This window comes from Myiozetetes cayanensis, unplaced genomic scaffold (genome assembly GCF_022539395.1).
Source record: "Myiozetetes cayanensis isolate MyiCay16 unplaced genomic scaffold, myiCay2020 scf5-8, whole genome shotgun sequence".
NCBI lineage: Eukaryota > Metazoa > Chordata > Aves > Passeriformes > Tyrannidae > Myiozetetes > Myiozetetes cayanensis.
Genome location: NW_026087742.1, coordinates 36,721,405 through 36,745,112, shown reverse-complemented (window position 1 = coordinate 36,745,112; position 23,708 = coordinate 36,721,405). Strand labels below are relative to the sequence as shown.

The window sequence follows — 23,708 nt, the reverse complement described above, 5'->3', positions numbered from 1 at the left end:
TATGATGTTCAATTCAAACATGTTTATGTGCAAGAACTTCTCATATATATATACATATAAACACACCTCATAACACAACGTGGACATGTGAACCAGTTCATACAGACAAGTTTCAAAAAGACCTTGAGCAATTAAGTACCAAAGAAAATAAAAGCTTTGTTAAACACCTTACTAGAAGCTTCAAGGAGGCTACAGTTACCAAACCAAAACCATCAAAAACATGACTTCATTTTGAAAGACCTCAAAAGAGCCGATATTCAGGAGGATATTATTGTTTCCCTGGATGATAATTGTTGAGAGTGCAAGATAAAAACCCAGAAGCACAAGTGTGGAGATCCAAGGTTTACTGCATGAGAGTTACCACCTTCTACCCAGACATTAATTTACACAAGTCACTCACAAACTCAAATTGTCAGAATTTTGCAAGCAGAGTAAGACCTTTCCTCTATATTCTTGGAAAAAAGAGACAGAAAACACATGCTGTCACTTTGTAACACTCTCAAATTAAACAAACTGCCAAGTAAATATATTTCTCAAAAATAAATGGGTCACCCAGAATCCCCATCAATGTACAAACACAATCCAACTCAAGAATGTCAGGCAGTGAAGACATTCCTTAATTCTTAAGTTTTGTTTAGCTTCAATTCTTGACACAGGAGCTCTGCTTCGACTGTTGTCCCAATTCTCATCAAACAAGGCCATTAGCATCCACAGGGATAGCCAGGTCCTGTGGTATAAATCACTAAAAGGCTGAGAGCCCAATTCAGTTCTAATATTTTTAATCTTTCAGAAATACTTGCAAAGATCTATTGAAAAAAATAAGGGCGTGAGAGGAAAGGGAATGATGCAAGCAGACACCTTTCATGTAGTAAAAGGAATACTGAATTTAATTTTATAAAACAAAAATACGTTAGTTACTCAGCTATGTTACTCTGGACAGAGCAATCTGCAAAGGTACAGCTGAGAGGAACTTTTTCAAAAAATTGTATCTATTTTTATATGCCATTGAAAAAAGTTTTATTACAAACTCCACAATAGACATATCTGTACAGGAAATAAATTTGGTTTTGCTTTCTTGTATTGGCCCATAGCTTCCATTTCCCTTTGCTGCAGGGGCGGTGATTGTTGCACAGAGACTATGCAAAGCCCCCACAGAGAGGCCGACGCCTCATTAGCAGGGAGTTAGGGCAGCCATGAGCAGTTCCATTTTATACACAAAGTTACGCCCTTCCATTTTATTCCACTGAACTTCCTTGAATGGCCCTCGGAGATGATTCCACTTGCTGTCTTGCAGTACATCGCCTTTGGGGAGATCCTTGCACTGGCTCCGTGGGAACTGAACCATAACTTTGCTGCCACTTTCCGGGCCGTTACGTACTGCAACGAACAGAGATTTTAATGAGCATTTTTACACTCTACGAATTCCTCCTATTAAATATTCTTTCTTGTTGTATACTATACATCACTCCTACTCAATTACAAGCATGCTGAAAGCAAACAAGGGAAATTATTTTTATTTTTTTTTAAAGCTTTTTCTTTTAATTTTCTGTCTCTCATCTCCCAGTTCTCTATGATTTTGTTGCTTTAGCACAAACTGTTTAACTGGATCTAACTCTGGCTAGATCAAACCAGAGATACACTTGATAAAAATCCCACACATACACCTTACAAACACATTTCTTTTTCCCTAATGATGCCAGGAAGGGCAAAGGTTATTTTGCTTATTCTTTCCTTGGATGTATCTCCCACTATTCTTTGAAAAATGTAATAAAAAAGGTATTGTTTCTAGTGCATTTATCTCAAACGGACAGGGACAAAGTCACTAGCATAGCTGCTGCTTTTAATCTCAAAATGCTGCAAGACTGGTGGAAGGGTGGCGGTGTTTTGTTGGTTGGGTGCATTTCTGTGTTTTGATTCTGGGTAGTGGTGTGTGTTGGCTTTTTAAGTAGCAGTGAGGGAGGCAACACTTAGCTTTCCCCTCACCTGCCAAACCAGCCTTCTACAGACGACTGTCAGGTTGATTGAACATAATTTCTCCTTCATAAATCAATGCCAGTTACCTTTTGTCACCACCTTCTCTGGAATATGTTTGGAAACTTCTTCTAGGACTGTTTTTTCTCCCCTTACCTTCCCAGTAATTGCAATGAGACTGATCAGACTGTAGTTCCCCACATTCTCCTTCTTGAGTATAAGATATGACATCTGCCTTCTTCCAGTCCTCAGGAATCCTTCCTGATCACCACAGCCTTTTAAAGATGATCAGGAGTGGCCTTACAAACGACATTAATCAGCTCCCTCAGCACTCAGGGATATATCCCACCTTGTCCCATGAACTTGCCAATGTCTAAATTTGTTCAAAGGTTCTCTAACTTGCTCCTCTGCTACTGAGGCTCTCTTTGCTCCAAAATTTCCCATGGGTCTCATGGACCCATTCCTGAAGGCCAGTCTTAAGACCAAAGTAAAGAAGGTACTGAGTACCTTGGCCTTCTTTGTGTCCTGTGCCACCAGGTCCTTTGACCATTTAAGAAGAGTCCCACATTTTTCCTAATCTTCCCTTTGCTGCTGTCATACCTGCTCAAACTCTTCTTGTTGCCCTGTACACCCCTCAGGACCTTAGCTTTCCTGTCCTCCTCAATGCATGCTTGGACAGCCTCTCTTTCTCTCTCCCAGATCAACTGGTCATGCTTATAATCTCTTGCAGCTTCTATTCTACTGTCACGAGTTCACTCATGAGCTCCCTGTTCATACACACAGATTTTCTGTCACCTTTGCAAAACTTCCAGAACATAGGCATGACCATTCTTGAGCCTGAAAGAAGTGATCCTGAAAGAAGTAATCCTTGAAAAAAATAAACAACCAGCTCTCTTGGACTCCTTTCCATCCCACAGGACCACATCCCATAAGATTCTTCCACAAAGATCCCTGAAGAGACCAAACTCGCTTCTCTTTAAGTCCAGAGTTGTGATCTTGTTGTTTACCTTGTTCCCTTCCCTCAGGATCTTGATGGCTTCTGTAATCTCCTGTTTTTATGCTAATTGTAAGAAATATTTTCAAACTTGTGTAAAGTAAATGAAGTTTATATTAAGTATATTCCTGGGCAAAGTATTGATTCTATTCAGATGTCAATTCACAAAAGAAATAGTCTCTACACTTGTACAGAATAGTATCAATTTATAGCAAAATGTTCCACAAAAAAAATCTCAGAAAGAGATTTGTAAAGCCTGTAGATCTCACTGAAGAATTTTACAACTTTGCATGCATTTGCAGTAGAAAACACTACCTGAAATGGCATAGTCTCCATTTGGTGATGCTACAGTTATTGCTGATGCATTGCCAATACTCTCCACTGGCCCCAGACCAACGTGATTACTGAAACTCAGAACGTGCCATCCCATAACTTTTGCAAGCTGCTGAACTGCATGTACTTGGTGCTGTGACATCTGAAAGATAACAAGAGGTTCACCTTCTGTTCAGTATTTGCACACCACAGAAAGAATTGCTTACTGGGTTTACCAAGCCTTTTTCTTGTTCTCTAGTTTAGAGGAACTTGATTTTTTACATGTATGCTGGTAGAGTTTTGTGTTATTTGAATTCAGACTAGGTCCTCTTCAGATAGAGGAGACCACTGTATTACACAATTAGATGAATTTTTCATAGTTATATGAGTTTATGCATTTTATTTAAGTATTGCTTTCAATTTACAAATATCTGTATTTAGGTCTCAAAAACTAATTCAAGGGATTCAAACAGGATTTTTAAACAATCTTGTCTGTGAATAAAAACAAGATTTCTGCTGTAAAATATGTAAAAATCTTTAAATTATCAAGAGGAAAAATTCAGAAAAAAAAGCTGAGGTTCTCATATCCATGATTATCTCCATTAATTCTCAAGTGTAAGCACTGAGCTTTAACAGCTTAGGAGTTTAACTGCTACTGGTTTTCTGTATCATGACTTAACACCTGTAACAAGGAACTATCTAGCACTGTTCAGCAGTTCTCTGTGAACAAGTCTGACAACACTTGACCAAAAAGACATGCCCTCAGCAGAATCTGTTCCAACTTGTTTTCTGTGTCGTGGAGTTTTATATAACTGCAACAGGCCAACCACTGTTATTAAAGACCTGTATTTTGACTATTTATAATGCATAGTAGGGAGATTGTTGCTTCTGAATAAAACCAGCAGCTTGTTCTAAGCAATTAAGTAAATACAGTTCATTCAAATATCAGCTGATTTAGTAATGGCTGATGCAAAGTGAGGACTAAGAGCAATGTTGAAATGACAGTAATTGTGGGCTCATTAAGAACTTGGTTACAGTAAGTTTCATATATAGGATACCTTACTGCTTGTTATGACTCCCACTGACTTGTTTCTACCATAATGAGCAGCATAAAGAAATGTATTTTAAATGAGAGGGAAAAATCATTACTACTACTGACATGAGTAAAAACTGGCATTATATTTTAGTAACAGTTGCTAAAGTCACTATACAAACATAGTAAAAATTCAGTAATCCACCTTCCCATGTTCATTATCTTAATTTGAAGTTTTTTAATATTTTCTATATAGATAAAGGTGAGATTCTTCTGTTTTCCAAACAGTACAAGAAAGGGAAGAATAATGTGTATGAGTCTACCTGAGATAAAAGGAAATCCTGCAGTTCTTGCTCTTGATGGGACAATGTAATAACTCTTCCATCTCTGTGCACAACTCTGATTTGTTCAACTCCAATGTTCAGCTGTAGTTGAATGGATCTTTGAAGATAAGAGGCACATTTATTCAAAATGCACTACAACACCAAAGAAAACAGGAAACTAAGAACACAGAATCCTTCCCAGTCATTGACAAGAACTCTTAAGATGGATGGTGCAAAGCCTACGGAACGTGACAACTACTCCAACCGTTTCAGTTTCATCACTCACCACAACAGCTCCCTCTGTACTCCAAGGGACAATATTCTGTGGCGTGTTCCCAGACCTGGCCCACTGCTTGTTCAGTTCCCTGCCTGCCACTGTTGCCCAAGTTTCCTTCCAGAGGTGCAGGGAAAATGGTGTGTTCTGCACTACAGCCAAGACTTGGGCAGCATATGCATTCTGGAACCAAGACTGGCAATTGCACCTATGACAGCAGTTTGCCCCACACCACGGACATAGAGCACTGCTCCAAAGGTAAAAAACCACTGTCAATGCATTAGTTAATCTACTGCTGGTCAGCATCCAGAAATTTGTTTCTAGAACATGACATTACTTATTTTGATACCCATGTGCATAACTAATTGCATGAATTACATGAGTTCCACATTTTAGTACCTCTATGACCAAGCTAGGACTGAGCACTGATCAGCTTTCCATTCGGAGCCTGGAAGTTTAGAATCCAGCATATCAAATGATACTTTGTATTCAGTCATCTCTACCACAGTAAATCCCCCCCTTAAATGGCGGCTCTCATTTCTATTTTCTTCTTTGAAAGAAGAAAATAGAAATGTGCTAATTAAAAATGTAATACATTTCTTCATTAAAGTGCAAAGTGTGTGAAGAGTTTTCTTAGAGTGGTTGCTCACCCCACAACTCAGACAAATAGACACACACAAATAATGGACTCCTCCTTGTCTGTCTGAGGAGAATCTAAACCTTTAAAGCACAACTTGGATACACATTCTCTGCTGCATGCTTCTACCAGTAAAAAAGGACATGCATTCTCATACTTACTTGCAGATCTGCTCATATCCTTGAGAAGTTATTAGAACTTTAACACTGGATTCATAAACATCATTTATATTGGACCAGTGAGCCTGAATCTGAGGATCCTCAATACGACTCGCCAGACTGTCAATGGTTCGAGCAGTTCTAGAAGATAAAGCCATATTCCACACACAATGATCTAGACAGTTTGTGCTGTTCTCTTCTTTAAAGGAACTGAGCAGGTTATTCCATTTAAGGGAACCATGTGGATCAAAGTTCTATTTCAGCACCATTCTGGTGCTAATGAAGCCCACTTGTTTATTATGTACATTTCTCATGCACTCAGCAACCGTACTGAAGTGGTATTACTCAGTTATCAGCTCCCACATTGCAAAGAATATGGAAAAAGATATTTTATGCAGTTTAAGATAAGTAGGGACAATTATCAGCAGCTTATGTCCTAACTGTCACAGCAATCTCAAAAAAATTTGAATTTTAATTTTTTTTTTAACTAGCTGAGTGTTGCTTGCTCATATTTTATCATATATTTTTGTTTCTTAGTACTTGCAAATAAAGACTACTTTAACTGTGAAGGAAACAGTGGTTGATTTTAAGAACACTTAAAAAAGATCAGTTGTATTCTACTTAATGGTACATTTTATTGTAACTTTAAACAAGAATAGCATATGACCTACCTGCGTCTCAAAAAGATATGTTTTGCCTGTTTTATTATCTTTTCCAGAAGTCCTTCATTCGACTGTAGAGAACTGATATCATTTTTATCAAAAGCCTGGGGTCCTGCAAGTCGCATTCTCTTATGGCCAAAAGGTGCACTAGCTGGATGTGGCATTACTGTTGAGCTCAGGGTTTGCTTGTGACACTGAAACAAACAACAGATGTTATAAAAGGAAGTGACCAAATAATGTACCTGCAAGAAATACTATATATACAATATGCTGCTTCACATCAGGTTTTTTAAGTTTACGTACTTTCAAAAAGTGGAACACTATAACTGTAGAAACCTGACAGCTTTTTAAAGCCAACTTTATGTGTGTCTTTCAAACCCTATGGAAAGTGTTGTGTTTTTTTCTTTTTGAAAAGTGCTAGCTACCCAAAATTTGGAACCATGCCTTTAATACATCTCTGGAGACAGAAAGAATGGTCAAATAAAAATAAAGAAAGCATTTTAGAGGACAAAGACCTGAGGTACAAAAGTTTTAGCAACCTGTCCAAAGTAAAGAAAGGAAATTCATAGCAGAGCTGGGCATTGAGCCAAAGCTCCATGAAACCTAAATCAGTGTTTAAAATATGGACTATTCCACATGGCTGCATGACTTGCACAGCCATGCTCTAAGAGATGAACACTCACTGGAATATGGTTTCAACTCTGCTCAGACATGCAAAATTGCGCTCCTTTCCTGAACAGACGCAACCTCAACCTTCTACCCCACGTCATTCTGCTAGATTATACAAGAATCTTAAATGCTGAAGCAGAGAAGTGGACCTTAAAAGAAGCAAAGCTATTACAATAATTGATTGTTCTTCCTTCATGGGGATACAGTCTGACTAGATGCTCCCTCACAGAGCTTGCCAAGCATGAATCAGACACAACGCAAACAGGGAGACTGATGAGCTCTACTGGAAAAGCTTTGCATGGCTATTCTGAAGTGAGCAGCCAGGCCTGAGGTTATGTAAGGAACTAGCATTCCATGAAAGCATGAACTGGAACTCCTGAACCACCCATGCCTATTGAAACCGAGTTGCCTTATACAAATGGATGGGAAGCGACTGGCCTCTAGTGGCACTCGGCTGTTACAACAGTGCCACACACCAGGCAAAAGACTGAACAAAAGCCCCAAAATTGTTCAGTGTTTGACCATAAATGCATGTATTACCTCTCTGATAAGCTGATGCAAATTATGTTCCAGAACATAGAGATGATCCTCTGGATTCTGTTTTTCAGAAGCAGCCTTTTGTGACTTTTTGTCATTGGAAGAGTGGCACAGAGAAATAGACAACTGCAAACCTGTATAAAGGACAGGACGAAAAAAAACATAAGAGAGCACTGACAATTGTCAAGGTTGCTACTGAGAAGTACTTTTCTTCACGTTTTATAGCAGTAGTTTAACAATGAGAATCCACCATATTACAGAAAAATCAAAGAACGATGGTGGAGAGCATAGCACCAAAGGCAAGTAAGACTTCCTACTCCCTGAAGTGTTGATAGGCCAGCTATGAACTCACTAGGTGCATTTCACAACAATTTCTATGACTCAATTCCACACAGAAAGAAAACTCCTCAGGACCCCATTCTTTCCCCAAAGGAAAAATGATTTGCCATCATGCACATTTTAAGCAATCCAGAAATATATTCTTCACATGCTACAATCAGTTGTGTACCCTCTGTAAGAACAGAGGATTCAGCAGCTGACTCAGAGCCACCCTCATGTTGTTTAATTATCCTCACTGAAGAGCTTTAGCCTTTGTTCTTCTGAAGACCCATTAACCCAAGCCTTAAATTTCACTTGTGTGCAATCCAGGAGCAATGACCCATGCACAGCTCCAAAGTGCCATGTGCTCATGGCATTACAGTTGACAGTTTTAAGTACTGCTGACAAAAAAACATAACTGCAAAGGAAAACAGAGTAAATTAGAAACTAAAATGCATCAGTTGAATTTTTCTGTAATTAGTAACCAAAATTCTAGCTCTGTGAAATTCTGTTTTTCAAAACCTCAGAAAACCAAGGAGTTTTTTTATTTTTTAAGAACAGAGCATTAAAAAAGGTCACATCAATCAGGAATTTCAGTTCATGTTTAAGCAAATAATTGCTAAGAAGTCTTGTACAGTTTCCTACCTGGGAAAGGCTGGGAGATTATCTGATTTTTCACAACAATATGAGGAATCTGTGATTTAATTTGAACAGCTTCTCGTGACAGCTGAGCAAAAATTTCTTTACACAAAAGAACATTCTGTGCAGTCTCCAACTTTGTCTGCCAGTGTGGAGAACCTGAAAAGTACAAATCAATGTTTGCAGAAGGAAAGAGTAAAGAGAAGCTACATTTTTGTTCAGACACCAGACACTGCGCAGTGGCGAGGCACAAATGCTAATATAAAGAAGAGTAAAGGATGAATTTTCAATCCCAATAGTTTACAACTTCAAATACCAGCACACATCAAATGAATCAATCTGCTCTCTGCCAGGTGGGTTGTCGATAATTAACGCACAGAATGCCAGCACAGTTTCAGGTCCAGATAAAACATATGAGCCACAGACAGCTGAGCTGAACTAATGGGATGTAACTGGCTGAAACACAGCACCTTGGATTGATTTTGGTGATGTGCTCAAACTTTTAAAGACTAACAGAAGGTGCTCCAGAATACTTGAAATACAACTCTCATACTTTTGTTTCAGAACTGAATAAACACTTGAAAAACTGAAGGAGCATGCTTTGAAAGCACTGTGTTTTCAAAGCCCAAGCAGCACCTGAACAGAAAATTTCAGTTTTTAATTAAAGGTATTCTTGTTCACTCTTCTTCTAAGAAGATTATGATTTTCAAACAAGCATCATATGCAAACCCATTTCTTGAGAACATGCTCATAAAACAACATATAGCTATACCTGGTTTTGATTTTGGTAAGGGTCTTTTAAAGAGATTGACTGTCCCAAGGTCACCAATGTCTGGAGCTTGTTTCTGAATAGAAACCTAGGCAAGAGAGAACATTATTTGGTGTTTGTTCTGTTGCAAGCATATGCATATTGAAACAAAACTCACGCTACATTATTACAGTTTCTCTGACAAACCTTGATATACGCTGATCCCTCTAAATCACTTGGAATTTGAACATCTAAAGGACAGTAATCCTCAGGTATCTTTTTATCCAGGTCAATGTCAGTGTTCTTTATCACCTCAAACGTGCCATGATGAAGAAAAAGAGAGCCTGAGAAAAGAAGGGCAAAGACATACATACTAAACATAAAGTACCTTCTGCAAATAAGAAAAACCTCGTTCCTCTACTTTGGAAGAATATGTATTCCCAAGACTCCAAACCTCTAGAGGTGCACTTGACTCATATTTCTCAATGACTTCTTAAAAAAACCCAGATAAATTAGAAAGCTCATTTCAGCACATCAGCATCTCAGTCCTCCAGTGTGAAAGATGCAATGTTTTACAGTAAATTATCATGGAGTATTTAATAATTATGAGGGAAAACCAACTGTTTCAAAATGGTGTCGAGATGCAAGGGAAGAGAAAAATAAAAAGAAAGGTACTGGGTTAAAACAAGACAAAAAGTAACTGTCTGAAGTTTTACAAGTAAGTAGTTTAAGGTGCAACACCCTTACTGATTTAAAGGAATTCTGATGATGTTTGGCCATCAGTCTTAAAATTAAACCGTGTTCTGACTGTAAAAACAGCTGTATAGCCAGTCATTCAGGGACTGATAAAAGCAGATATCCACATCTGTCATAGCTGCATCCCTTTTACATCCAGGGCACAGTTAATTTAGTTTAGAATAAATCATCTAAAAAGAGTCATAGCCTGGTGTACATCTACAGCTTCTTCATGAACAACCCGAAATTTGTCCTTCTCCTCCTTCACTGATGACAACAGGAACCCAACGTACCCAGTTCTGACGCCTGCTTTGTACCTGTATCTTAAATTCCACGAGATTCTGTATTGTCACTCCACCATGGTCTTTAGAACCCCAGGTTGGTCACTCTCTCTTACTCTCTTATCCATGAAATAAGGCATATTCTCAGCATCATTTCTCTCAAGTGTAGGAATAATAGGTATAATAAATCTGTCTTTGATGATAACCTTTAGTCACATGGTTAAGTTTTACTTAGTCTGAATTCTGAGGAGCAGGGAGTTAGACTTGATAATCTCTTCCAACTTGAGATATTCTATGATCTTCACTCAGACGAAAATGTAACACACACTTCTTACCTTTTTTAAATGTTTTACAGACCAAATGTTAGATAAAAGCCAAAGACTTACAAAGTCTCCCTGTCAACTGATCAACTACATTATCAATGCAGAATTGTTTCCATAAAGAAATCTTTCCTAAAATCCTACACAATGAGCCTTTAAAAGTACTGTCTAGGTTGAGGATGGCAATATATTTTTCCTGATAACAAAACAGGAGCTTTATAATCCTGTCTCAAAATTATAATGAACTTATATTAAAATAATCTATTATTAGATATTCCATCTGTTTTTTCCAGTTACAAAAAGCAAATTTCATAATGTATCCATTCTTGTGAAAAAGACCCTACTGTTTACCTGCACTTCTGTAGCTCAGATCGCCAAGAATTTTGTCTCCCACTTTTCTCAGCTTCCAGTGTTGTCTCAGTCTCAGCAGTTCAGAGTTGAAGTCTCTTTGTCGCTTGTTTTCCTGGTTTTCTGCAACTGATTTGGATAATCTTTCTGCACCTTTCAATAGGATTTGAGCTGCTCCAGCTAATGACTTCTTTTTTGAAATCAACTGTAGAAACTGAGGATTCTGGTAACAACACCAAAAAAAAAAAAAAAAAAGAGGCAGAGATATTTGACACCTCAATTTTCAAAAAATCATTCTTTGTTATTATGGAAACTAACTGACAGCAATTGATAAGTTGTTATTGCTGGATGTCCACTAACATTTGGAATTATTTTCATCGGCATTATACAGTCACAGGTAGCATTTTGATTTACAACTTCAGCAAAGAGGCCTCTGAAATTGGGCTCACCTCCCATTCCCAGCCTTATCGTGACTCACAAAGCACTGTCCTAGCACAAAGAAAGTTTTACTAAATCTTGTACACATCACAAATGAAAAAATTCCACCAAAATAAAGTCTTTAGCATCAAGCTTAAGTGCATACAAAGTGCATAACTTAGGTATAACATACCTGCTTTGGAGGAAGGGGATCCTGCACAACTGGATCTAGAGTCATGAACTTTTTATCCTTCACAATGCTAAGAACGTCATACAACACACACATCTCAGTCAGGGCACTTCTTAAGTTGTTCCTCACTGAATCCCAAGGCCAGAGAGATGGCTGAAACTTTACCAACCCTAAAAATAAAACAAAGGAAGGGAAAACAAAGGACTTTAAAAAGATATGGTTTAAGACTCATTCTTAAACCACGGAGAGATCACAACGGCATGAAATATAACGACGTATCCGGAGCTATCCTTTCCCACTATAACATGCAGGGACTGCGGTCATGATTATCCTAACCTCATCCACAGCCAACCGTGGCAATCCTAAGGGGAAGGCAGGCCAGGCCCAAGCACCTGCGGGGCTGCAGGCCGGGCACCGCCACCCCTGGGCGGGCCTCCACCAGCTCCATGCCGGTGGGAAAGCCCGGGCCGTGGGCCCCGCCGCCCCTCCTCACCTTCTTCATCCTCCGCCTCGCCCGGCTCAGCCCAGGCGCGGCCCGCCGAGCCGGGCTCGTCCTCCTCGGAGCCGGAGCCCTGGCTGAAGTCGATGCGCTGGGCCAGGCGCGCCAGGTTCTGGGACATGGAAAGCGGCTGGAGGTAGGTTTCGCTGCCATCCAGCCCCACCTCCTGCACCTGCTTCTCGCACGCCGACTCGATGCTGATGCGCACGGCCGGCACGCCCGCCATCTTGGAGCGACCCCCGCCCGCAGCGGCAGCGGGGGGCGGGGCCAGCGCCGGCAGGGCTCGGCACTTTCCGGAGACGCTCGGGAAGGGGCGGGGCCAGCGTTGTGAGGGAAGGGTGCGGGGCGTCCCCGCTCTGAGCTGCTGCAGCTTCTCTGTTTGACCCGAAGTTGGATTAACGACGCGTTCTACACATAATTTCACCACCTCTGTTTCCCCCTCGTTAGCTATGGACACGCAGGAAGCACAACCAAAGCAGCAGGAAAATATACAATAACGTTGCAACGAAATTACAGTTTGAATTGGGCCATAACAACTCCAATAACGCGTACACTCCGCGTTCCACCCTTTAACACAGTTAAGAAGTCGGCAGTTTACTGCTCTCGTATTTATTCTTAAATCTGATAAGTGTGCATAATTACAAGCGTTACAAAAATCAGCGTTTGTACTTCGGGAGGATTAAATCGCCCAGCGGGAGGCTCAGTCTCTCCCGACCAGGTGCGTCTCCTGGGGCCTGTCGATGCGGAAGAGCAGCTCGGCGGGCTGGAAGTACCCCAGGTACTGCACGCTGTCCGGGCTGGTGTCCTGGTGGTAGTGCCCTCCTTCTCCGTGGTGGCTGAAACAGTGGGTGTGCTCCACACGCAGATCAAAGCGCTGTCACCAGAGAAAGAAAGGTCCATCAACAAGGCATTCACGTGAACAGCATTTTAAAAAGTGTTTCAATTTTAAACTCTTGCCCTTTCTCCTGTCACTACATGCCCTGCTAAAAAGTTTCTCTCCACTTTTCCTAAAAGTCTCCTTCTAGGTACTGGAAGGCTGCAATAAGGTCTTCCTGGAGCCTTCTCTTCTCCATGGTAAACCCCAGCTCTCTCAGTCTGTCTTCACAGGAGAGGCGCTCCAGCCCTCTGATCATTTTCATGACCCTCCTGTGGACCCTCGCCAACAGGTCCACGTGTTTCTTGGGGCCCCAGGGTTGGATGTGGCACTCCAGGTGGGGTCTCATAAAGGAGAGAATCACACCCCTTGACCTGGCCATGCTTTGTTTGATGTGGTCCAGGAATTGTCTGGGCTGCAGGAAGATACTGATGAACAGTACATATCAGTTGATGAACATATTAAGCCTACAGTATGTCTCATTTAACTCTGGAAAAATGCTTTAATATTACTTATGACTGCATTGTTATTTATAAAATGGTCATTTTCATCTATGGTTTCCTGGTTATCTTTAAAGAAATAATTTTCCTAATGATGAGCATCTTAATGTTTTTTGAAACCAGATTAAGTTTTAATACTGAATTATTTGCTCTTGAATTTAGTGCTTGTGAAAGATGCTAGATAACTTTCCAGCATAAGGCTTTGCAGACTTGAATTTCCATCATCAACAAGACACATGCTTCATGTATTTCAACACAGCATTAGCAGAAAGAGTTCTTATGAAAGTGAACTACATAAACACACAGCTGAACCAGCTTCCATGCTCTTGGCATTCCTCCCAGCGTGGCCAGCAGTGAATGCAAACTGTGCTGTTGGATTTGGGATGCAAACACTTGCACACTTGCAATTGGAACTGAACTATTAAGTTCAATCCACTATGAACAACAACTGGATTTCAGAACAGACTGACCTAGATTCAGTTCAAATAAGTCACAGAAACGAGAAACTTCTATTTCACTACACCACCTCTGGAAGAGTCTAACACAATACTTACACACTCCTGTTCTTAAAAGGAAGATCACAGCCAAGACAAAATTCATTACAAATCTCAGTTTACACTTAGAAATGAAAAAGAAAACTCACCGGATCTCTGGAAACTATTACTGGCTGACAAATCAGTGGAGCCTTCATTTCAAAGAATTTGAGCCAGTTATTCACATCCTCATCAGTATTCAGGGGACAGGTAGAAAATTCTGGAGGCTACAGCAAAAAAAAAAAAAAAAAGCTTTCTAAGTAAAAGGAAGACACTTGCATCAAGATACCTTTTCTTTAGCAGCTTTCTTTCACTTTTTCCCTTCCTGCTATTCTGTTCCTTTTCCTTCTTGACCAAAAGAAGCTCACCAGTGCCCATCACTGTGTTTCTGCCAGAAATAGAAGTGACCAGAATATTGCTTCTTTCATAGCACAGGTAGTGGAAGAACTACTGAGGCGAGGATTCTCCTGCTCCTGGTACATTTTAGAAGCTCAGTTATTTTTAAAAAAGTCTAATGCTTCTTGTAAGTATCATCTCAGGTCATGTGTTTCATTTCAATTCGTTTTACAATAGCTCTCCAATTCTTTAGCTGCCCAAGGATTTCAAGAGATGATGGTATTAAGGCCAAGTAAAACAGCATCACTAGTTTGTAACACTGATTTTGTAATGTCAGCTCCTTGCTTTAATGCAGTTCTTATCCTAATAGTTTATGTATACATTTAAAAATACAAAGTCAAGGCACTAAGATGTTACATGCTGATTTATACTTCTGTTCTCAGGAGGACATTGAAAGCTACATGAATTGAGAACAACATACCATAATGTGAATCTTTGCTTTCCCCTTCTGAATGATAAATGTCCCACCCATCCCAACTGGCTTTTCTCCATAGTGTTTCTCTAAAGTTTGTCTCAGGCAGGAAACGAAGTTAAGTTCCCCAGTTCTTCCATTGGCTTTCACTTCAATGACCTGGAAAATAAAGTTAATTGGTCACTGCTGTCTCCTGCTGCAACAGTCTGCAAAGGTCTGTAAAAGCTGTTCTGAAATTCTCTGAAGCTGATAACCCAAAATTACCTTCTGAAAATGCAATTCCCTGCAAGTGCTGCTCCTTCCAGTACCTGACCAACTTTCTTTTCCTGACTTCTGTTCAATGCTAGCTTTGCCTGTGAAGGGCGCTGGGCAGCAAGAGATTTACTCAATACATGAGACAGTGATATGAGCACCCTCTTTCTATCAGCTGGCTTCCACTCTGCTACAAAGAAACTGTTGGTACTAGAGAAGACTTTTCAGTTTCCATGCAACAGTCAGTTTTTGACTGCTCTGCCAACATGTCTTTGTGCTGGCTGTGTCAGGGAAAGCACTTCTACAAAAAGCTAGGCAAGTGTCCGCCATCTGATTTACATAAGTACATTGCACAACCATTACCTTAAATCACTGCTAGTTTGGACTAGATTTGGGTGAATGATTTATGATGATGGAAAGGTTTTATTAAGCTAATACTTATGCCTCAAAAATTCAAACGCCTCTGTCTCCACCTATTTTTCCTCTTGTTCATTGGCATCCGTCTGTTATGGTTGTGTGTTTCTCTCATGGAATTACAACTTTACTATTACCACAGAAAACCGATAGTAAAACGTTAAAGCTTTTCAGTCACAAAGCTCTACAAACAAGTCACCTTTGATCCAAGTACACACCTTACCAGGTTGGCCCTCACTGGCATAAAGATTGGCCAACAGTCCAAACTCACAGTCAGTATATTTACTGCTGTACTTCTCAAGCAGGCACCCTTTGTCTGCAGGATTTATCTGAGCAACATAGCTCCCATTTACAGCAGGCTTTTTTTCACTCTTAGTTTGAACAATAGGGATAAGCTGAGAAAAAGAACATATAAAAGTTAAGTAAGTCAATTAGAACATGTAAGAGCCAGTTAAATGAACTGAATTCACTTAAACACTGTTTAAGCTTTGGACCATGAAACCAAGAAATAATTCTCTTCATCACATAGCTCTGTCTCTCAGGATGACATTTGAACTGGTAAGAAAAATGCACTAATACTGTAATGTAATGAAAGATCCAGACAAGAGATATTCTTTTTCTGGACAATTAAATTTAATGTCGTGAAGATGAATGCTAGTGTTAAAAAAATAAATTTAAAAAAAAAAAAGAAGAAAAAAAGTATCTGAGGTCCAATTCAAGTACTGGAATTCTATGTAATACTTTCTCAGGGTACAGAAACAACCACTATTATAGTGGCTCAAATTAAATGTTGAAATGCACTATCTCACCTGCCAATAAATCCATTAAAAGGAGATGGCAAGACCAGAGGTTTATGCCTGAAAAAAATTCTGATTAACCAGTCTCCATAGACAGTAGTTTTTACCTCCTACCTCTTTTGCAGTTCACCATTTTGTATGTGGCATCTTTAAAATTTACAACGGTAAAGCCATCCGAGAGGGTAAAATACAGGGAGTATTTTAAAGGCATTTAGCAGTAAGTTTAAAAAGCTTTTCTAAATCTTGGAGTTAAAACCTCTGGTCAGGTCTTTGTCAATCAGTTTCAAAAATAAATCATGTTTCTTGCATGCTCCTAGGTAATCACATGCTTCCTGAAGAATTACGAGTTAAAAATTAATCTTTATTACCTCAGTAGTGTACACCTCAGTGGATGGCCCTCATCTGAATTCCTTCTAATGTGTTTTTTGTGCTTGTGGCATGAAAAGTATTTATTAAGTATTTTGTGCTAAGTGAGGAATACCCTGTATGACACTGGTCTATTGTTATGATACTCCCATGAATTCATGGAGAACTTATTTACTGACCTCAGCATTTACTCCAAGAATCTTAGATGAAACAGCTCCAGCTCCAAGAATGAATGCTCCGGGCAGCTCTATGTCTTTTGCAACTGTATTGAGATCGTAAACCTGCAAAACAGAAACAACCATCCCTGGAAGTGTCCAAGGCTAGGCTGGATGGGGCCCTGAGCAACCTGATCTAGTGGGTGACATCCCTGCCCATAGCAGGGGAGCTTGGAACTACATGATCTTTAAGGTTCCTTCTAACCCAAGCCTTTCTATGATTCTATGATTTTAGTGTGGTGCTCTGAGCTGGAATTGTCATTTTGTTCACTGTAATCTCTGGATGCATTTAATTCACAAGGCTCTCATTAATACTTTGGATGATTAGGCTGAACACATTTTCTGAACACAACAAAAGATTTGGTAGTAAAAAATTTGTTAGATGTCCATTTGTTTTCTGACAGGTGGATTTTGCCTGTATGTTCCCCTGTCATTATACTCAAAAACTGAATTATTGTTCTCGTTGAAATGTCTATGGAAAAAATGGAAGGGAATATCATATAGAGACAGATTGGATGAGGTGTCAGCAAGGAGGCATGACATTCTTGGAAAAGAAGGGTAATGCAAATCCAGTGTTGGCCTGAGAACGCAAATACAGCCAGTTTTTACAAAGAAGCATGGCTGTCACTTGAAATTGCAGGCATGCAACAAGCCATATACTAATATGCACACAAGCCCCTTGTTCAGTAGTTCCTTCCATGGTTCCTGCCACAGATGATATGTTTCCAAAACTAACTTGTATTTGAGAATGGAAGTAGATGAACCATCAACCACAATGCACTATTTTTGCTACAATGTGTAAGATTTTGTCACATGGTCTATGTTTAACACAGGTCAGAATCACTTGTAAAACACTGAAAAGTCCCTTTCACAAGAGGAATCTTATAGTATCTCTTAGTTGTTAGTTTTGTTTATATTTCAACAAGATACTGCGCTTTTTTACATATATGTGTTAAACCCCACAGTTACAGGAAAAACTCACTTTTTCTTTCTGTACCAGAGGTATGAGATAAGGAACACCTCCCACATCTGCTATCCTAGGCTTTCCACAGATTCCTGTAAGAATACAGCCAGTTAGCTTGGTAAAGTATTTTTTCCTACTAATCCTAAATGAGCATACAGTCTAACCCACCAAAGAACTGGTTCCTCAAACTTCTAAATACTTAGATAAAGTGTTGCACTATTAAGAAGTCCAAGCCCTAAAATGATCCACAGTAGGATTTAGTGCTGTGCAACCTGTTGTAAAATTAACATTCTCTAAACACAAGGAAATTAATAGAGCGGGCAACATCTATTTGCCAGTTCTCCACCACACAGTGGATATCTCTGCTGGGGCTCCCTTGCAAAATTTTAGCAAAGCTGGAAGCTGTCTGAGTCTCAGGACAATTCATCACACTTACTTGGACATGTATTTTAAGAAGGGATGAATCACCTTCTGAAGTGTTTCTTTCCTACATTGATGCCAGAGGGAACTACTCAGATGAGTAGCACAGATGACATGTCTGTCTTCCAGACAGCTAATTCAAAGAAGATGAATCCCATTCAAAATAAGATAGTTTCACTTCACTGACATACGTGAATGGCAGGAATTTAAAAACTAATGGAAGCGCAACACCTTAGGTTCAAATAGTCATTGGCATGGATCTAAAAAATTTCCCCATCTGGAAGAAAACAACTTAATTTCAAAACCTTTTCAGTACACTAACTAAATCTTAAGAAATAAGTAGGTATTGCAGTGACAGATTAAGAAAAAAAAATTATGACAAGTACTTAGCAATGACTTGTCCTTGTTCATACTAGGAAGAAAATACAGAGATGTAAAATTTAGCTCTCCTCTCACGTATATTCTTTATCTGAAAAACAATTTAAACTCTCCCAACATCTTTAGAAGATCAAAACCAAGCAGAATCAGGTAGAAAGAAAGGAGAAGACTTAGTGGAAGAAGGGAATGCTAGATTACCTTTAGCAGGAAATTTGAAGGGCTCCTGAGTCAGATCAGGACAGTCTACAACAGAGACTTGAGCATCAGCAAAGTTCTCTTTAAGCCCTTTCTGCAAAACTGTTATAAAGAATAATGGCAAAGTTATTGACAATGAAAAATTACCAAGAGTTTGTTTGACAAGTTACTAACAACTATAAATATCTGTTTAGATTTATTTCAGCAAGATACATTACTTATGCTTACCCTAAGTAACTCCATTGATTTAATTGTCTGTAGGCACTTGTTTCATGCATCAAAGCTTCAGAGAAGAGCAAAAGTTTGTTCAGGTAATTGCTGTCTGCCACATCAATTCATTTGGAGTATTTTAAAAACATTTTCATTGAAATATAATAACTGACTGCTCCTACTAGCACTAGGAGCAACACAATGTGAAGTAACATGGGTAAACTTAAATCACATTCAGCAGTGGGTTTGTTTCAAAGAGCAGACAATTATGATCACAAGTCAAATATGATGCAAGAGCAAAGGAGGAAGCAAGTTTTAGCTGAAGGGACAATCGGTTCTTTAAATACATTAACCAGACTGTTTGAAATAGCTTGATTATAATCTCAAACTGTCTCTGCTGTCTGAAAATTTCTTCTGCCACAGGATATTGCCTATCATGTTTATGCTCTTGTGGAGATTTTCTGGCAACTGCCACTGTCAGTACAAGACAGCTAATAAATGGTGCTCATGATAATGAACCAAATCTAAAATTTTGGTTTTGCTTCACATCAGTGGTTTTTAGGCTCAGAACCTGCAAAGTCACTCAAACAACAGGGATGATTAGATGAGTGCACTGTTGGGAAACAACTTCCAAGCCTAAATTGAGTGAGGGATTGTCTTCACATACACTGCTTCAAATACCATGTTAAAAGGTCCAGGTTCTTTCACACCTGGGGGTCTGCTTTGACAGATTTCTCAAACTAAAGAACAGAAGATCAAGTCTGTTCTCAAATCAGGCAGTTTCTTATTTGCTCAGAAGACTTCCCTGAGTTTTTATTTCCTCCAATTAGGATTTCAGCCATACCTTACTTCTCAAGAGCAGATTTACAAAGGTATTGACCACAAGGGTCAGTAGAAGGTACTTGGCACATTTCTAAATATATCTCAGTACCTTCTGGTAAGCGGACAAGGACAATAAAAAGGCACTCCTCAGTTATACCCAAAAGCTGAACAGCAACAAAATTCACAGCTTACAGGAGGTCCTCAGGGGGGAAAAATGGAAAATTCTGCTTTCTGATGAAATTTTTCTTCTACTCTTTCAAGCTGTTATACTGCGAGTACATGGTGTTCTCTGCACAGAGTCTACAGCAGCTGTGTCCTACTGCCCTAGTCTGACTGAGTGAGAAGAGCACTGAGAACCACCCAGGGTAATCTTGGGACCACACTTTCTTAACGCATGGAAACACAAAACTGACACAGATTTGGGAAAGCAGCAAACTGAACTTGAGGATCAATGTGAAAGACAACAACCTTTAGTAGATCTGCTGCAGGGGAGAGACTACCTTTCTGCTAGTGCAAGGAAAGAAGCTCATGAGCAAGTGCGTTGGACCCTTCCAACTTCAACCATTCTGTTATTCTGAGCACTTTTTGGGAAGGCTTTGGAAAGAAACAAACTAAAAAAGATGCTTCCTGCAGCCCTGTTCTAAGGTAATCACTGAAAGAGGAGCCAGCTAGGTTCAAGCAAGAGGATCTGCCATGCTACACTGCATCTTGCCAGCTGTGTTTTGAGTAGTCCTGAAAAAGAAAGAAATACTGGAGGGTAGAGGAGGGTGGATGATCCTGTATCCATAGAGAGGTTTGCTCTTTAGTTGTCAAACTTTCACAGCTCATGCACAAATTTGCAAATACAGCAGACAGTTTTAAAGGATTTGAGAGCCTGCCTGTGTGCTTAAATATCAAGGGGGCTTGGGGGAGGAGTCATTGTTTGTGCTACAAAAATCGCAGCATATAGAGAAATAGTGCTGTTCTTTACATCTCAGTGTGTTAAGAGCAGGAATTCTCCATGTACTGTCTGTAGAAAGGTTTTGGTATGAGCTTTAATGTAAGTTCGAAGAGTACATTATAAGTTCGTAAAAAGTTACAAGCTGTATAACTTACCCCCAGCAAGCTCCTCCAGACTTGGAACGTGAAAAGCAAACCTTTCGACTTTGGCCATTTCTTAACTTGTGCTGATTTCTTGAGGTAAGAAATTACAGTACAGCACACTGTAGGAGCAACTGATCTGCCAACAAGGATAATAGTTTAACAATTAAAACAGTCTCCTTTCAATATGGGAATTATTTTTCAATTTCACTCAAGAATGCACAGACAACAGTAGAATTGTAGTTCTGCCATCAGGAAAGACTAATGGCTTCAATAGTAACATTAAAGTTTTTATAGATTTTGAAAGGCATGTCTGTCAGACCTATAGCTGGCTCAGAACATTACATATGCTAGTCTTCAAGCTTGCAGCTGGTGTAGGCAACACATCCAATGCTGAATTCAGTTCAAGGGACAGGTCAGGAGATTTGTGTGTCCTTTGTAAGCCTGGAATCACAATTTGGTTTTGATAGAAAACTGGGCTTTTCTGACACATTAGCTGCCTCCTCAGGCTTTCCCAACCTTAATGTTTACTTTTCCAGCATTGGCTACAGTGGACTTTCAACCCTAGCTGTGATATGGTCTCCAATTTACTCTGGGCATGCGTTTCCCCTTCCAGGGAGAAAAGACAAGAAGTAAAATAGAAAACAACAGCAGCAAGTTCTGCGCTATCTGCCTCTGTATGGGTACTGAGCTTGGAACAAAAAGTTTTGTTTGAATATAAGTTTAAGAATGCCTTCACAAATGAACTGTACTTCAGTCAGCCTTGCAACAGCAAAGTGAGTAATTAGGGCAAACCACTAGCTCAGGGCAGAAACAGCTGATTGTACACTACCTAAAAATAAGCTATTGCAATTATTAATTCCTTAGGCACATGCTTGTTGTGCACAGCAAAAAAAAACACAACCACCCAACAAAATGGGTCCCACTTATGGTGTTGGAGGAAACACTAGGTCTCAGGTGTTGGAGGAAAATGCCAAAACCGTAACTACATTCCCAGACATGACAGAGCCTTTGTTAGGAAGGACTATGGTATGAGCTAGCTAGTTCTAGCTTCTATTTTTAAAAAAGTCCCACCTTTTATGATTGTCAAAAATTGTAACTGTCCTTATACCACCAGCCTCTCAAGCCTGTATAAAGGAAAAAAAAAAAAAAAGAAATAAGAAGAGTGGGGATATTATAGGAGTCACCTAACTGAAGTGTTTGAGCAAAATGTTCAGCCACCCAAATTACTGCTGTAGCAAGCAGCAGAGAAAAGAAGAAACACTGCAACCTGCAGTTGGTCTTATCCATCTCCACAGGTGACTCCTTCCCTTCTCAGGCTGCAGAGGAGAAAGTAACAGGTTGGATTTGGTGCCTCTGGTAAAAGCCTACTGTCAGATGGAATAAATCACACCCCAAGGCTTTCAGTGTGCACCAAGAAAGGGAGTTATTAGCTAGAGAAACAAAGTGACAAGATGGCTTTGGCAGCATTGTTTTAGATGATCCTCATCCCCTCAGGAACCTTTTGCCACATCCAGAAGGAGGCTGTGCCATCACTCAACACACTGGTTGACCTAAGACTGAGCAGACAACCTAGAACTGTTGTTGTGCAAAAGGCAGAGGCAAGACTTGGACACAATTCAAATAAATAGGCTTGGATATAACACTTAGACCATCATCTACTGTACGGACAGTAGTTAGCTCCCTGCAATCAAGAAAGGACAGAAAGGCTGTGGAAAAACTTGTTGTACCATAGTAAAACCAGATCTGATTGCTAGACAGTAGTCCTTAGCAGGAAACACACAAAAGAGTAGATCCGTGAGCCACCACTGCAAGCACTAACAGGGGAGTGAATTGTGTGGTGTGCGACAGGGTGAACCTGAAAGGAGACAACAGCAGATAATTAAGATCCATCACAGAGGGGTGCACAGTCACTGAATTACTACAGAAGACTTTCAAAGAAAGTGCAACAAGAATGGAGAGAACAAGCATGTAAAGACTGAAAGCCTACCTTTGAAGCAGGAAGAAAACATCGGAGAGAGTAGCTAAGTGCCAGGAGAATGCAGATGGAATGTGAACCGTTATATTAATGATGTGTGTGTGTGGGTCTATTCTCAAAACCTGAATTAAAACTAGTTTGGAGGGTTGAAGCCAAAAGGAAGAGGTTATAGGCAGGTAGAGATGAGTCGAGGAGGGGGACTGGGGAAGGAAGAAAAAAAAATTGAAGATGGAAGTCAGTGAGAGAGGAGAAACTTAGCAAAGACATCAAGAGGAGCAAAGCATGTATAGAGGCAGAGGCCGTATTCCTCGGCTGGAGCGATGCGAGGAGATCCCGTACGGGGCAGAGGAAGGCTGCGGGACAGCAGAGCGGCTTCTTGTGCGGCTGGGATTTGGGGAAGAACAGGACACTGCGGGACAGGAACAGGCGTGCCAGCCGAGGCTCGAGTCCTTAGGGAGAGAGAGCATCCCCGGCAGGCAAAGGCAGAGAGGAGCGCTTGAGCGAGGAAGCACTAAAGCTGGCAGCACGCTTGGCTCGCTTGCGAGAGGCAGTAAGGTGTTGCTTCGGCTGGAGCCGCCAGCTCGGAGGAAGCTGGAGAGAAACCGGACAGCAGTAACGAGAGCCTCTCACCGAGCGGGAAGCCGGGACGTCCCGGGCGAGGCGGGAGAAGGCAGCCGGGAACTGCCCGATCCCTGCTCCGCGCAGACCGCACCTACCTGCCCTGCTGTCCGGGCTCGGCTCGGCTCGGCTCGGCTCGGCTCGGCTCGGCTCGGCTCGGCCCGCCCCGCCCCGCCCCGCCTCAGTCCCGGGACCGCCCACCCTGCTGCCACGCCTAGC

At 40.5% G+C, this 23,708-nt stretch overlaps 2 protein-coding genes across 5 annotated transcripts; both read right to left on the bottom strand.

The window, feature by feature from the left end:
* Nucleotides 1-12,312, bottom strand: MED17 (mediator complex subunit 17). Its single transcript, XM_050333160.1, has 12 exons — nucleotides 12,060-12,312; nucleotides 11,570-11,736; nucleotides 10,963-11,182; nucleotides 9,483-9,619; nucleotides 9,300-9,384; nucleotides 8,534-8,686; nucleotides 7,574-7,704; nucleotides 6,374-6,558; nucleotides 5,706-5,843; nucleotides 4,634-4,751; nucleotides 3,281-3,440; nucleotides 1-1,377 (listed from the first exon to the last, which is right to left on the bottom strand). Exons 1-12 carry the CDS (start codon nucleotides 12,289-12,291, stop codon nucleotides 1,172-1,174), a joined length of 1,932 nt encoding a protein of 643 aa, XP_050189117.1. The 5' UTR covers nucleotides 12,292-12,312; the 3' UTR covers nucleotides 1-1,171.
* A 346-nt stretch (nucleotides 12,313-12,658) lies between these two features.
* On the bottom strand, nucleotides 12,659-23,653 carry CUNH11orf54 (chromosome unknown C11orf54 homolog). Of its 4 annotated transcripts, none has more exons than XM_050334090.1 (11): nucleotides 23,588-23,653; nucleotides 22,666-22,751; nucleotides 21,968-22,021; nucleotides 20,909-21,032; nucleotides 18,785-18,883; nucleotides 17,807-17,880; nucleotides 16,789-16,890; nucleotides 15,665-15,841; nucleotides 14,790-14,939; nucleotides 14,083-14,199; nucleotides 12,659-12,939 (listed from the first exon to the last, which is right to left on the bottom strand). In XM_050334090.1, the coding sequence occupies exons 4-11, from the start codon at nucleotides 20,964-20,966 to the stop codon at nucleotides 12,766-12,768; spliced, it is 951 nt and encodes a 316-aa protein (XP_050190047.1). In that variant the 5' UTR covers nucleotides 20,967-21,032; nucleotides 21,968-22,021; nucleotides 22,666-22,751; nucleotides 23,588-23,653; the 3' UTR covers nucleotides 12,659-12,765. The 4 variants fall into 4 exon arrangements, with proteins under 4 accessions (XP_050190047.1, XP_050190048.1, XP_050190049.1 ...); XM_050334091.1 differs by lacking the exon at nucleotides 23,588-23,653 and adding an exon at nucleotides 23,502-23,552; XM_050334092.1 differs by lacking the exon at nucleotides 21,968-22,021 and having other exon boundaries at nucleotides 20,909-21,033; nucleotides 23,588-23,647.
* Between the last annotated feature and the right edge of the window lie 55 nt (nucleotides 23,654-23,708).